Source organism: Myotis davidii, unplaced genomic scaffold, assembly GCF_000327345.1.
Source record: "Myotis davidii unplaced genomic scaffold, ASM32734v1 scaffold896, whole genome shotgun sequence".
Classification (NCBI taxonomy): Eukaryota; Metazoa; Chordata; class Mammalia; order Chiroptera; family Vespertilionidae; genus Myotis; species Myotis davidii.
The window spans coordinates 45,779-60,203 of NW_006287365.1; the positions used below are offsets into that span (position 1 = coordinate 45,779).

Sequence of the window (14,425 nt, forward strand, 5' to 3'; positions counted from 1 at the left end):
TTTCCTTACACTCTCTCTAGAAAGTCAATGGGAAAAATATAGTGAACACCCACTATGTGTTAAGCACTGAAAAGGCAGCGTAGATTTGGCAGTCAACAAAGCTGTTACCCTCTTCACACTTACATTCTAGGGCAAGGGTGGGGAACCTATTTTCTGCCAAGGGCCATTTGGATATTTATAATACCATTCATGGGCCATATAAATTATCAATTTAAAAATCAGCCTGCTATTTCTGGTCAAACTGGGCCAGACCAAAAGATTTTGTGGGCCTTATCCAGCCCACATGCCGGGTGTTCCCCACCCATGATAGGGGAGTTTCTAGCATTTCATCTTAGTGTTGTTGGTTAACTTCAGATCAGACCCATCCTTTCTAAGCTTCTCTTCTTTTTAATATTTACTAACTGTCAAGGTTCTGCGTAAAGTCCTTATGTCTCCACTATCACAAGGCTTCTCTGATGTGGTCACCCAACCATTGTGACATGTTGAGCTCTGGCTGAAGTACTCGCTCTTTCAAACGCATGTTTTGCTTTGCTCCTACTAAAGACCTTCCCACACTTTTCACATTTATATGGTTTCTCTCCAGTATGGACCTTCTGATGGAGATGAAGCTGTGACCTTACACTGAAGCCCTTCCCACACTCTGCACACTGATACGGTTTCTCTCCCGTGTGGACTCTTTGATGATGCACATGAAGACTTGAAGACTGACTGAAGGCCTTCCCACACTCCTCACATTTATAGGGTTTCTCTCCTGTGTGGATTCTACAGTGAACCTTCAGTTCTGAACTCCGACTGAAGCCCTTCCCACATGTACCACATTTGTATGGTTTTTCTCCAGTGTGGCCTCTTTGATGGGACAGAAGATTTGAGGGCTGACTGAAGCCCTTCCCACACTCCTCACATTTATAGGGTTTCTCTCCTGTGTGGATTCTACAGTGAGCCTTCAGTTCTGACCTCCGACTGAAGCCTTTCCCACAGGCATCACATGGATAGGGTTTCTCACCAGTGTGGCCTTTTTGATGGTCCAGAAGATTTGAGGCCTGACCGAAGCCCTTCCCACACCTCTCACATTTGTACGGTTTCTCTCCGGTGTGGACTCTCTGATGGACTTGAAGGTGTGAGCCTGCACTGAAGCCTTTCCCACACTCCTCACATTTATAGGGTTTCTCTCCTGTGTGGATTCTACAATGAATGTTAAGGTGTGAGCTATGCTTAAAAGCCTTGCCACATGCATCGCATTTGTATGGCTTCTCACCTGTGTGCATTCGTTGGTGAGCCTGCAGTCGTGAATGCCAACGGAAGCCCTTCCCACACTTTTCGCATTTGTAAGGTTTCTCTCCCATGTGAACTCTCTGATGGACTTGAAGATGTGCACTCTGACTGAAGCCCACCCCACACTCCTCACATTTATAGGGTTTCTCTGATGTGTGGGTTATCAGAGAAGTTAGACAATGTGAGCTTTGCTTAACATGTCTTCCGCACTCCTCAAATTTGTGTGGATTTTCTCCTGTAAGAACTCTCTGATGATGAGGAAGATATGACCTCTGACTAAAATTCTTACATGATGTATCATATTTGTACGATTTCCCTCTACTGAGGACTCTCTGATGGGCTTGAAGACTTGAAACCCGGTGGAAGGCATTTTCACATTTTTCACATTTACAGGGCTTCTCTCCTGCATGGGCCGTCTTATTAATTTGAGGACAAGAGTCCTGAATAATACCTTTCTCGCACATCTCTCCTTTGTGGCGTTTTTCTCCATTATGGACTCTGCGGTGAACCTGAAGATGCGAACGCTGATTAAAGCCCTTACCGAATTCCTCGTATTTATAGTGCGCATCACCTTGTTTTTCCAACAGAGAGCCAGTTCCTTGAATGTTTACTGTGGAATCTTGACATCTGGTTAAACCCTTGGTAACCTGTTGCCAGATTTGTGAGTAGAAAAACTCTTCGTGGGGCAGGTCCCTTAATCCAATTTCTTGAATGACCTCCATGTTACGTAGACTCTTGTCTCCTAAAAGAATAAAGAGAATTTGGAGATGGGCATGTGGATGCTTTTGTTCAGAAATGTCAAGGTTATACATAAACGTAGGCCAACCCCCTGAGGCTTTATGGAACCAGGAGAAAGCTCCGTTTTTATTATCATGTATCATGTAGATTTACATGACTCTGGGAACCAAGAGATGGTCCACCAGGCTCCCATTCACTGCTCACTAACAAGACACATGTAGGCATTGGACTAGGTTTCAAAAGTGAGCCACAAGTTAGAAATGTGGTGGCTGCAGAGCAAGAAAAATACTTCCTCGACAACTCAACCACCCCAGCAACCTACAGCTTCTAGTCTGCAGCAGCCAGGGGAGCAGGGCTCTGAACAAACCCTGCGGGTCCAGAGCAGGCCGTATCTGCTCGGCATGCTGCTGTTATCAACCTCGCTGGAGTGGGAAGCTTTATGCAGTCCGGGGCAGCTGCAGTGGTGGTCCCTGCGGCATCACACGGATATGGGCAGCGGTGGCAGCACCAACAGCTCAGCTACATCATCAACTGGCACATAGGCAGCCAATCAAAAAGTAAAAAGAAGGGACGCACACCAACCATCCCAAAATTCTGGGTCTTGCATTATTTCCCCCCCTCTTTTTTAAAAAATATATTTTATTGATTTTTTACAGAGAGGAGAGGGATAGAGAGTTAGAAACATCAATGAGAGAGACACATCGATCAGTTGCCTCTTGCACGCCCCCTACTGGGGATGTGCCCGCAACCAAGGTACATGCCCTTGACCGGAATCGAAACTGGGACCCTTGAGTCCGCAGGCTTACGCTCTATCCACTGAGCCAAACCGGTTAGGGCTCCCCCCGCCCTCTTTTTATGAAACATAAAAGAGCTGAATCAAAAGGATTCTGAGTTTCTACTTCACTTCTGTTTTTTAAAAGGTGTCCGTATTTTACACGGCTAGCTGTACAAACTTTACACAAAAGCAGAAAGAGCCCTATGACTTTTAGCTAAAAACGGGGAAATACTTTAATGAACCATTAGGGTTGGCTGCTTAAGTCACTACCCCCCTTTTTATGAAACATAAAAGAGCTGAATCAAAAGGATTCTGAGTTTCTACTTCACTTCTGTTTTTTAAAAGGTGTCCGTATTTTACACGGCTAGCTGTACAAACTTTACACAAAAGCAGAAAGAGCCCTATGACTTTTAGCTAAAAACGGGGAAATACTTTAATGAACCATTAGGGTTGGCTGCTTAAGTCACTGCTTTTGCAAAATGGTTTCACTGTGCATGACACATATGGCAGAGGCCTCAGAAACACTAGTCACATCTTTGAGAAGAATGTAGTTTGCTATTTATTTAGTATAAAAGGTTTATACGGAGCACAACAAACACCGTTTTTTACAAATCTGTTTTGGAAAAAAGAAAAATACTTTGATGATGAAGCTGCACCTTACTAAAAGCCTTCTCTTCTGCCTACTGTATGCACATCCGACCAAATGCTCAGGTCTAGGGAAACCCATCCAGAGGATGTCCCCAGGCCACGTTGAAAGCCTTTGCTTTGAATTATTTTATTAGAAGTTTACTCCAACGTTCAGAGCCTTTGAGACACTGAGCGGGTTGGAAAGACATGTTTGGGAGAAAAATCCTTATACATCCACGTGTCTGAAGTTCAGAGTGTAAGCAGAGTGTCCTTCATCTCCTGCTGGGAAATATCCTTCAGGAGGACATCGGGGGTGGGGTGGGTAAAGGTTTACAGTAAAAATAAACATCACTCTCTCGCCCGGGCCAGTGTTGCTCAGTGATTAGAGCAGCATCCCATGCATAAAGGGACTCAGGTTCAATTCTGGGTGAGGGCACATACCCAGGTCGCAGGTCCCATCCCTGGTTGGGGCACATACGGGAAGCAACCAAGTGATGTTTCTCGCGTGGATGTTTCTCTCTCTCTCCCTTTCCCTTCCTCTCTCTCTAGATCTAGGATCATCAAGGATAAAAGTGACCATGGGGCCTATGGACTGGTGGCTTTCTTTGGTTTTTGTACATATTTCCTTTCTGTGTGTGCAAAATATTTCCTTTTTGAAGTAGGAGTCAATATTTAGAGCCCCAGGAATAATGTTTGTGAAAGTAGACTCTCAAAATGATGAGTAGAGATACATTTTCCATATGGACCACACCAATGGTTTTGAAGCTGAAGGCAGGAGGTAGTGAACTTGAAAGGAATTTAGTAGCTTTTGATGAAAATTAACAAAATAGGAAAATATCAGAGGTGCTTTGTAAGCAGTAAAGGCATCTCTGTATAAAATGGCTATTAAGAATCTTCATTCGAAAAAGCAGTCCTTAACCAAGACAGTATGATTCACTACTAAAGGCTGCAGGAAAACCACAGGGGGAAAATGATAATCAAGTTGGTTACAAACGAAAAGCTAAGCTTTTCTATCTATACTCAAAAGCACCTAATAAAATTAGACACCTGTCAAGGGGAAAAACTGTTCTAGACTACCTTCATCACAGTTGTTTTTTTTAAAACCCTCACCCGAGGATATGTTTTTGTTTAATTTTTTTAGGGAGAGGGGGAGAGAAAGAGAAAAACGTCAATGTGAAAGAGAAACATTGATTAGTTGCCTCCTGTGGTTCGAACCCACAACCGGGTATGTTCCCTGGCCGGGGATTGAGCCCATGACCCTTCGGTGCATGGGATGACATTCCAACCATAAGCCACACCGGCCAGGGCACACTTTTTTTTAAAAAATGTATTTTATTGATTTTTTCACAGAGAGGAAGAGAGAGGGATAGAGAGCTAGAAACATCGATGAGAGAGACACATCGATCAGCTGCCTCCTGCACACCCCCTACTGGGGATGAGCCCGTAACCAAGGTACATGCCCTTGACTGGAATCGAACCCAGGACCCTTCAGTCCGCAGGCCGATGCTCTATCCACTGAGCCAAACCAGTTAGGGCTGGGCACACATTTTTTATTACCACACTTTAAGGATCTCAGAGGTGAATGGAAAATGGTCTATGTAACCATCATTAACTCATTCATATATCTGATATATTTGATAAATATTTATAGCACACCTGCCTTCTTCTAACTCTGCTCTCTATAGCGAGGATAAAGCAATAAAGAAAACAGAATTTCTCTGCTCCTGAGACTGTATTCCAATGGACTATAGCACGATAAATAAAAATATATGTTAATAAGGTAAGTGCTTAGACACCAACCAAGACAGGGTAGGGGAAGGGAGTGGAGGCAGAAGGTATTATGCACAGAGGGGTCATGGAGGCCTCTCTTATGAGGTTAACATTTGGGGAAAGCCCTATGTGAGGTAAGGGAGGGGCTGGGAGAATGACGAGGGAAACAGTGCTCCTGACAGAAAGAACAAGGAGAGGGTGACGAGGCGGGAGCACGCTTGGCACAGCAAAGGGCCCAAACCGGACGGAGCAGGTGACAAAGGGGACAGTGACAGGTCACGTTTATAGAGGGATGGCAAGGGGGTGGACGGGGGGGCGGGGGGGCAGAGCCATGTGGGGCACTATAAGCCACTTTAAGTACCTGGATTTTACTTTGAATCAGATAAGAAGCTAGTAGAGATTTTGAGCAGAGGACCGACAAGATCTGACAAACACTCATAAAATCACTTGGAGTAGAGAATTCATTGTAAAAGAGCAAAACCGGAGAGTGAGAGCCATACAGACTGCTGCAGCGATCCACAGACGAGGCCCTGACTCAGACCAGCACCACGGTGGTGGAGGTGACAGGTGGCTCAGACCAGCGTCTCACTGGTGGAGGTGACAAGAAGCAGGACAGCCCTAGGCGGTTTGGCTCAGTGGATAGAACCATCGGCCTGCGGACTGAAGGGGCCCAAATTCAATTCCGGTCAAGAGCACAGGCCCGGGATGTGGGCTCGATCCCCAGTAGGGGGCGTGCAGGAGGCAGCCAATCAATGATTCTCTCTCATCATTGATGTTTGATGTGTCTATCTCTCTCACTCTCCCTTCCTCTCTGAAATGAATAAAAATATATTTTTAAAATAGAAGCAGGGCAGAGATTAAACCCAGGCTGTTTCCAGTTGGTGTGGTGTGACTCATAGCTTGAATTTACCTACGAATGTTAATTTGGCTCCTTGGGAGTGTGAGTGTTTTCTCACCTTTAAAAACATAATCCTGCCCCCAATACAAACGTATTCTGTCCTTAAAAAAAAAAAATAGAAGCAGGACAGGCTGAGTCCCATGGCTCTCACCTGAGGAGCTGTGGCTCTGGGTCACTGTCCTCATCATGCAAAGCTTTTCTTCTCTCTCTAATTGGGGGCTAACATTTGGGGAAAGCCCTATATGAGGTAAGGGAGGGGCTGGGAGAATGACACCTGCTGTGAAGGACAGATGCCCTGTGAAAAGGCAAGGGACAAACATTTACAATTAATACATTAACGGCCAAAATTAGTAAAAAATGTGACTTCTCACTGTATCACCTTCAGATCGTCAAAATTCATGTTTTCCAAACTGTTAATTATGGCCTGCCAGAGAAAACGCATTTTATGCAAAAAGCCCAGGACATACAGACGTTAAGTATAAACTATTGAGGGGAAAATGTTAATTTTTGAATATACTAAAAACTGCTGCCCTGGCCGGTTTGGCTCAGTGGATAGAGCGTCGGCCTGCGGACTCAGGGGTCTCAGGTTCGATTCCGGTCAAGGGCATGTGCCTTGGTTGCGGGCACATCCCCAGTGGGGAGTGTGCAGGAGGCAGCTGATCAATGTTTCTCTCTCATCGATGTTTCTGGCTCTCTATCCCTCTCCCTTCCTCTCTGTGGAAAATCAATAAAATATATTAAAAATAAATAAAAAAATTAAAAACTGCTGAACTATATACTGTAAATGGGTGAACTGTATGATACGTAGGGTATGTGTATGTAAACTACATCTCTATAAAACAGCTAAAATGTAAAAAAAAGTCTACCTTCATCACACCCCCTCCACCATTCCTCACCCCATTCGGCACAGGCCGCAGATTCCACTGCCGTGTGCAGTGACTGCCAGGGGCTCTGCTATTTTCTACCCCATTTTATTTCACTAAAAAGTGCTGGTTCAGCCCTAGCCAGTCTGGCTCAGTGGATAGAGCGTCGGCCCTGGGACTGAACGATTCCGGATAAGGGCACGCACTTCAGTTGCTGGAGGGATCCCCAGCCCTGGTCTGGGCGAGTGTGGGAGGCAATCAATCGAAGTCTCTCTCTCACATCGATGTTTCTCTCTCTCTGTCTCTCCCCTCACTTCTACTCCCTCTAAAAATCAATGGAAAAATATCCTCGGGTTAACAAAAGTGCTGGTTCAATTTCCTAGATGGGTGTCAAGACCCACTAACTGGACATGATTACAACTTGAGAAAGGCCAGGAACGTGTTAACAGGCACACTGCCAATTTATAGTTAACTTACAAAACACACTTTAGCTGGGGGAGGAAGACCAGAAAGATGCCATTGCTGTGTCTCACGCTGCTTAGAAAACTGGCACCTTAGCCAGTTTGGCTCAGTGAATAGAGCATTGGCCTGCGGACTGAAGGGTCCCGGGTTCGATTCTGGTCAAGGGCACATGCCCACGTTGCAGGCTCGATGTCCAGTGGGGGACATGCAGGGGGCAGCCGATCAATGATTCTCTCTCAGCACTGATGTTTCTATCTCTCTCTCACTCTCCCTTCCTTTCTGAAATCAATACAAATATATTTTTTAAAAACACTTTTAAAAAAGAAAAGAAAACTGACAACCAGCTACAGAGTTCCGAAGCCCCACACATCAAAGGACACAAACAGCGCAGGGGGCTCGAGTTCAGTCACAGAGCGCCTGCCTCACCCACTGAGACCAGGTTCCGGAAGTTCTCCAGCATCACGTCTCGGTACAGCTTCCTCTGGGACGGGTCCAGCAGCGCCAGCTCCTCCTCCGTGAAGACCACAGCCACGTCCTGGAACGTCACCGCCTCCTACAACACCGCACACAGATGACCTCAGTCCCATAACCAGGCTCACGGGAGAGGGGCAGCATTGAAAGCAGCTCTGTGTATTTTACAGCAATTCAGTGGAGAAGTCTGTCCCAGGGGCATGTAAATCTGAAGTACAAGAAACCATATGTGTCTTTACCCCTCCCACTGCCCCCCCACACCCCCACATACTCATTTTTGAACTTTCAGGGGGGCCAGGGCTTGGGGGCATGGAGTTCAGGGTTTCCAGCGAGCAGGGAAGGGCTTCGTGGTTGGTCCACAATTCAGCCAGGGTCTTCCGGGCCGCGGGTCAGCTCCACCTCGGGCCCCCACCCTGCACCCCACTGGTTGAGTCTTGTCGGTGCCTTGACCAGGAATCAAACCCACAACCTTGGCATATCAGGACGATGCTCTAACCAACTGAACTGCCTGGTCGGGGCCAACAAATGTTGAAATCATTGGCAATCTGATCAGTAAAATACAATTTATTTTGGTTATTGGCATTATATGATAATAAGTGCATCATATTCTTATATATTTACTGGTCATCTTTACTTTTTCTTTAGTACCTTTGCTCAGACTCTGATTGGGATTTTTTCTCTTATGACTGTAAAATTTCTACTGGAGATTTTAAGTTTTGTTTCTTTATCGTATGGCTTATAAATATTGCCACCCACATTGTACTATTAGTCCGGTACAGCTTTGAGTACAGCGTGATTTTTCATCCTTGACTCTACTGACGTATTTGGCCAGGTAACTCTTCATGGTGGGGCTGCGTTGTAGGATGGTTAGCAGAATCCTTACCTTCTACACGCGAGATACCAGGAGCCGCCTCAAGTTATGACACCAAAATGTGTCCAGGTGTCCACTGGAGGCAACATTGCCCCTGATTAAGAATCACTGGTACACAGTTTTGTCTTAACTTTTTATATGGAAACTGTGTTCGTCACTGGACTGCAGTACATGCAGGTGCAACAGAAATCATAAAGAAGATGGGGCCACTGAAGAGAGAGCAGGGAGAGGCAGTATTTGAGGTGTTTTCTTTTTTCTAAAATATATTTTATTGATTTTTTACAGAGAGGAGGGGAGCGGGATAGAGAGTTAGAAACATCAAAGAGAGAGAAACATCGATCAGCTGCCTCCTGCACACCCCCTACTGGGGATGTGCCCGCAACCAAGGTACATGCCCTTGACCAGAATCGAACCTGGGACCCTTCAGTCCTCAGGCCGACGCTCTATCCACTGAGCCAAACCAGTTAGGGCTATTTGAGGTGTTTTCTACCCACCAGCATAACCAGGCACCACACACAAAGGGCTAAGTCTCTGACTGGGGAATTCTTTTCCCTTGTCTCTCTGTCTTTTACTTGTCTCCAAGTAAAACTTAGGAGTCTTTTTGCATCAGTTGGATGAGTCCTGGCCAGGTGGCTCAGTGGGTTATAGTGTCATCCCATACACCAAAAGGCTGAGGGTTCGATTTTCAGTCAGGGCACATACCTAGGTTGCGGTTTCAATCCCCGGTCAGGGCATGTATGGAGGCAACCCATCGACGTTCCTCTCTCACATCAATGTTTCTCTCTCTCTCTCTAGTAGAAAATAACCTACACTAAAATAAACAGTAGTAATCATCTGACAATACAAGGGCCCTGAATGCCTACTGTTCTCTTTAATCCTTCCGAGAAAAAGAAACAGGATGTGTCTAGTCATTGAGAAATGAGATGACAATTTAAAACCTAGACAGGCAAGCCCAACCCACCTTGAACTTGGCCATTTTGTCCTCCTCCTTCTCGGGAAGGGCTGAGTCTTGGGAAGGCACAAGGGGGAAGAAGGAAAAAAAGCATTAGATTCTGGCCGAGGGTGTCACTAACCCCTATGACTGCGTTATGTGAACCCCTCACCCACCCTGTGAACACACACCCACTGAGCCTGGTGCCCTGATGAGCAGAATGCAGACTGCCTTCCAGACACCTTCAGCCAAGAGCTCCCGCACAGTGAGCCACCTGCCCAACCACACACAGTGGCCCTAATGCAAGTTCATGCAGCCCTCAGGGGACGATTCTAATTCTGGGAGAGTGGACACTGAGGGTAGAGGACACAGGTTAAGGGAGTAATCCCTGGGGCCAAATGACACTGCTACTTAGTAGCTGTGAAATCTTGAGCAAATTATTAATATCTTCATTCCTTAATTCTCTCTTCTGTAAAATGGAGGGATTAACAGTGCCTATCACACAGGATTGTGGTAAGAATCAAGTGGTAGGCAGGAAGCTCAGCGAACACTTTCAGGGCACCTTACTAGTAGCAGCAGAAAAGCAAGTAACACATGCCCCGCTGGCGTGGCTCAGTGGTTGAGCGTTGACTTATGAACCGGGAGGTCGTGGTTCAATTCCCAATCAGGGCACTTGCCTGGGGTGCGAGCTCAATCCCCATTGTGGGTTGCACGGGAGGTGGGTGGTCGATGATTCACTCTCATCATTGATGTTTCTATCCCTCTATCCTTCTACCTTCCTCTCTGAAATCAATAGAATATATATCTTAAAAATAATTAAAAAATAAAATATATATTGGCACATATATTAAAAAAAGAAAAAAGAAAAAAAGAGAAGCAAGTAACATAAAACCAGTCTCATAAATGGTTCCTGTCAGTGGAGCCTTCAGAGGAGGCTGGTCTGTCATGTGACCTCCACATGACCTCTGAAATACATATTCTTTCTTGCTTTCGCATACTTAATTTGATGCCTTTGCAAAAATATTTAAGAGCAGACAATTTCTTCCTGTATAAAGTATACATAAGAAAATTTACTATTTAACCATTTTGGGTATATAGTTCATTAAGTGCTTTCATATTGTTGTGCAACCATCACCACCATCCATCTGCAGGAATTGTTCACCATCCCAAACTGAAACTCTGTACCCATTAAACAATAACTCTCCACCCTCCTTCCCTCAGCCCCTGCCAAACGCTATCTTTCTCTATGGATCTGACTATACAGATGACTGTTTTTTTTAAAGCGAGTAAGTCCTGCCCTGGCCGGTGTGGCTCAGTTGGCTGGAGCGCCATCCTGTACACCAAAAGGTTATGAGTTTGATCCCAGGTCGTGGCACATACGGGAGTCAAAGGATCAATGTTTCTCTCTCACATCAATGTTCTGGGGATGTGCCCGCAACCAAGGTACATGCCCCCGACCGGAATTGAACCTGGGACCCTTCAGTCCGCAGGCCGACGCTCTATCCACTGAGCCAAACCGGCTTCGGCAGATGACTGTTTTTTTTAAAGCGAATAAGTCCTGCCCTGTCCCGTGTGGCTCAGTTGGCTGGAGCGCCATCCTGTACACCAAAAGGTTATGAGTTTGATCCCAGGTCGTGGCACATACGGGAGTCAAAGGATCAATGTTTCTCTCTCACATCAATGTTTTTCTCCTTCTCTTTCCTTCTCTCTAAAATAATAATTTTTTTAAAAAAAAACACCCTGAAAATAAAAAACCTAAAAACAACAACATCCTTGGGTGAGGATTTTAAAAAACAAGCTATTAAGTCCTTTCCAAATTTACTTTGTTAACAGCAAGGTCTTAAAAAAACTATCATGGAGCCCTAACCGGTTTGGCTCAATGGATAGAGCGTCAGCCTGCGGATTGAGGGGTCCCAGGTTCGATTCCGGTCAAGGGCATGTACCTGGGTTGCGGGGAGGCGGCTGCAGTGCGGTGTGCAGGAGGCAGCTGGTCGATGTTTCTCTCATTGATGTTTCTAACTCTCTATCCCTCTCCCTTCCTCTCTGTAAAAAATCAATAAAATATATTAAAAATAAAAATAAATTAAAACAATAAAAATCATCATTCTCCCTTAAAAAAAAAACTATCATGGAGGTGAAGAGAAATGAAAAAAGTGATCACAGTAATGATAAAAGCAACAAAAATGGCAAAATTTAACATGAAATAAGCGCCAAGGACATGCCAGGGGCCTTGAGAAGCATCCAGGAAGCATTGTTTCATCAAGGTACCTGCGAAGAACCTACTGCTGCACCAGTGGTGTGACCTGGCTCCAAGCGCGGACCCCTCTGTGCCTATTCTCAGCTGTAAGGAGAGAACGGAACGTTAGGCACAGGATTGTTGTGGGAAATGGATGAGCTAATCCACGCAATGCCCGTGGCACAGTACCTGGCACTGTAGGAAGTTCTCAGTCAGTGACGACGACCACTGTTCTCATTTCACAGATAAGGAAGCTGGGGCGCAGTGAGGTCAAGAGGCCGGTGGGCCCTGAATCCAGATCTCACGTCAGAGCCAGTGTAAGTCCTGCTGGCCGGTGTGGCTCAGTTGGCTGGAGCGCCATCCTGTACACCAAAAGGTTATGAGTTTGATCCCAGGTCGTGGCACATACGGGAGTCAAAGGATCAATGTTTCTCTCTCACATCAATGTTTTTCTCCTTCTCTTTCCTTCTCTCTAAAATAATAATTAAAAAAAAAAAAAAACACCCTGAAAATAAAAAACCTAAAAACAACAACATCCTTGGGTGAGGATTTTAAAAAACAAGCTATTAAGTCCTTTCCAAATTTACTTTGTTAACAGCAAGGTCTTAAAAAAACTATCATGGAGCCCTAACCGGTTTGGCTCAATGGATAGAGCGTCAGCCTGCGGACTCAAGGGTCCTGGGTTCGATTCCGGTCAAGGGCATGTACCTTGGTTGCAGGCACATCCCCAGTAGGGAGTGTGCAGGAGGCAGCTGATCGATGTTTCTCTCTCATCGATGTTTCTAACTCCTTATTCCTCTCCCTTCCTCTCAGTAAAAAATCAATAAAATATATATTTTTAAAAGGGAATTAATTAGTAGACATATTTTAATCTTGCTATTCGCCCTTTTAAAAATAAAAAAAAAACTATCATGGAGGTGAAGAGAAATGAAAAAAGTGATCACAGTAATGATAAAAGCAACAAAAATGGCAAAATTTAACATGAAATAAGCGCCAAGGACATGCCAGGGGCCTTGAGAAGCATCCAGGAAGCATTGTTTCATCAAGGTACCTGCGAAGAACCTACTGCTGCACCAGTGGTGTGACCTGGCTCCAAGCGCGGACCCCTCTGTGCCTATTCTCAGCTGTAAGGAGAGAACGGAACGTTAGGCACAGGATTGTTGTGGGAAATGGATGAGCTAATCCACGCAATGCCCGTGGCACAGTACCTGGCACTGTAGGAAGTTCTCAGTCAGTGACGACGACCACTGTTCTCATTTCACAGATAAGGAAGCTGGGGCGCAGTGAGGTCAAGAGGCCGGTGGGCCCTGAATCCAGATCTCACGTCAGAGCCAGTTTTCTAGATCTTGCCTCTTGGTTGCTCCTAAAGATAAAGATAAGCAGATGGGAGTTTAAGGGCTCACGGGAAGAGACGTGAGGGCTTGAGAGCTTGGGATGAAGGTCAGACAGAAACGGGAGAGGGACCTGAAGCCAAAGAAGCTGCTTGAGGGAGGAGAGAACGGAGTTGTGAAGGGTGTAGGCTCTGGAGTCAGACCACTGGTGTGTGAACACGGGCATCTCCAACTTGCTAGCACTCGGTGCTAGTACAATGCGCTTCAACAGGCAACAGTGACTTACACGTGCCCCTGGAGGCAAATCCTCAGAGTGGAAAGGGAGGCTCCCATCTAGGCCAGGGCTGTCCCAACAGAAATGAAACACAACTACCTGTGTCATTTAAATGTTTAGTAAACATACTGACTTAGGGTGGCGAACACACAGTACCCTACACAGATGATGTACTGTAGAATTGTACACCCGAGACCTGCATGATTTTATTAACCAATGTCACCTCAATGAGTACTAGAGGTAATGGCAATAATAACCACCGCCCTGCAAAACCGCATAGGAAGGTTAGTCAGTCTGAGTGACGACACATAAGACATTTGGAACTGTGTCCGGCAGCTTAAACAGTCAATGGAAGCTACCCACGTGGCTGCTTTACAGGAAGGAGTCAGGGAACCCCTTCCCCGGGTGGCTGCAGCCGCACACACAGCCCGATGAGCAGACACCACTCAGCCCTTCCTCCCGGAGCCCTGCACAGTGAGTGTCCCGCCCAACCTCACCTGGGGCCCTAATACAAGTTCTCCTGTAGCTCTCAGCAAGAATCTGATTCGAGGGGCGTGAGGGTGGAGATTGAGGGTAAAATGCCCAGGTTAAGAGATCATCATTAGTTAATCACTGTTTAAGTATTTATTAGTTAATCATTACTAGCCATCTGACTTCAGACAGCAGAACCCTGGTATGGTAAGGGAAACGTAAACCTTTCCCATCTCGGAAGAAATGCCCTTGGACTTTGTAACCCCCTTTGCTCTGGCCTCTATTTGCCTGGTGACTTCTGCTCAGCAAGAGTGCTTTGCAGGGAGACCTTTCCATTACGTCTTGGGGGAGGGGGGTAATTAGTAGGTCAACCCTCTCCCTTGTGATTGCTTACTCAGCTGTCAGGTCCCCAGCCCCAGAAACAGCACCTGTGAC

General features: G+C 45.9%; 1 protein-coding gene across 1 annotated transcript; it reads right to left on the minus strand.

Moving 5' to 3' along the window:
• Positions 1-461: 461 nt before the first annotated feature.
• ZNF45 (zinc finger protein 45) lies at positions 462-9,784 on the minus strand. Its single transcript, XM_015560891.1, has 4 exons — positions 9,709-9,784; positions 7,832-7,958; positions 6,232-6,375; positions 462-2,014 (listed from the first exon to the last, which is right to left on the minus strand). The coding sequence occupies exons 1-4, from the start codon at positions 9,721-9,723 to the stop codon at positions 462-464; spliced, it is 1,839 nt and encodes a 612-aa protein (XP_015416377.1). The 5' UTR covers positions 9,724-9,784.
• Between the last annotated feature and the right edge of the window lie 4,641 nt (positions 9,785-14,425).

What these genes read in the sequence shown, in the direction of transcription:
- ZNF45 (XM_015560891.1), bottom strand. An exon ending in CCGGAACCTGGTCTCAGTGG is followed by an intron (nt 6,376 to 7,831) that starts GTGAGGCAGGCG and finishes GCCTTTTCACAG; the next exon opens with GGCATCTGTCCTTCACAGCA. An exon ending in CCAGAGCCACAGCTCCTCAG is followed by an intron (nt 2,015 to 6,231) that starts GTGAGAGCCATG and finishes TTATTCTTTTAG; the next exon opens with GAGACAAGAGTCTACGTAAC.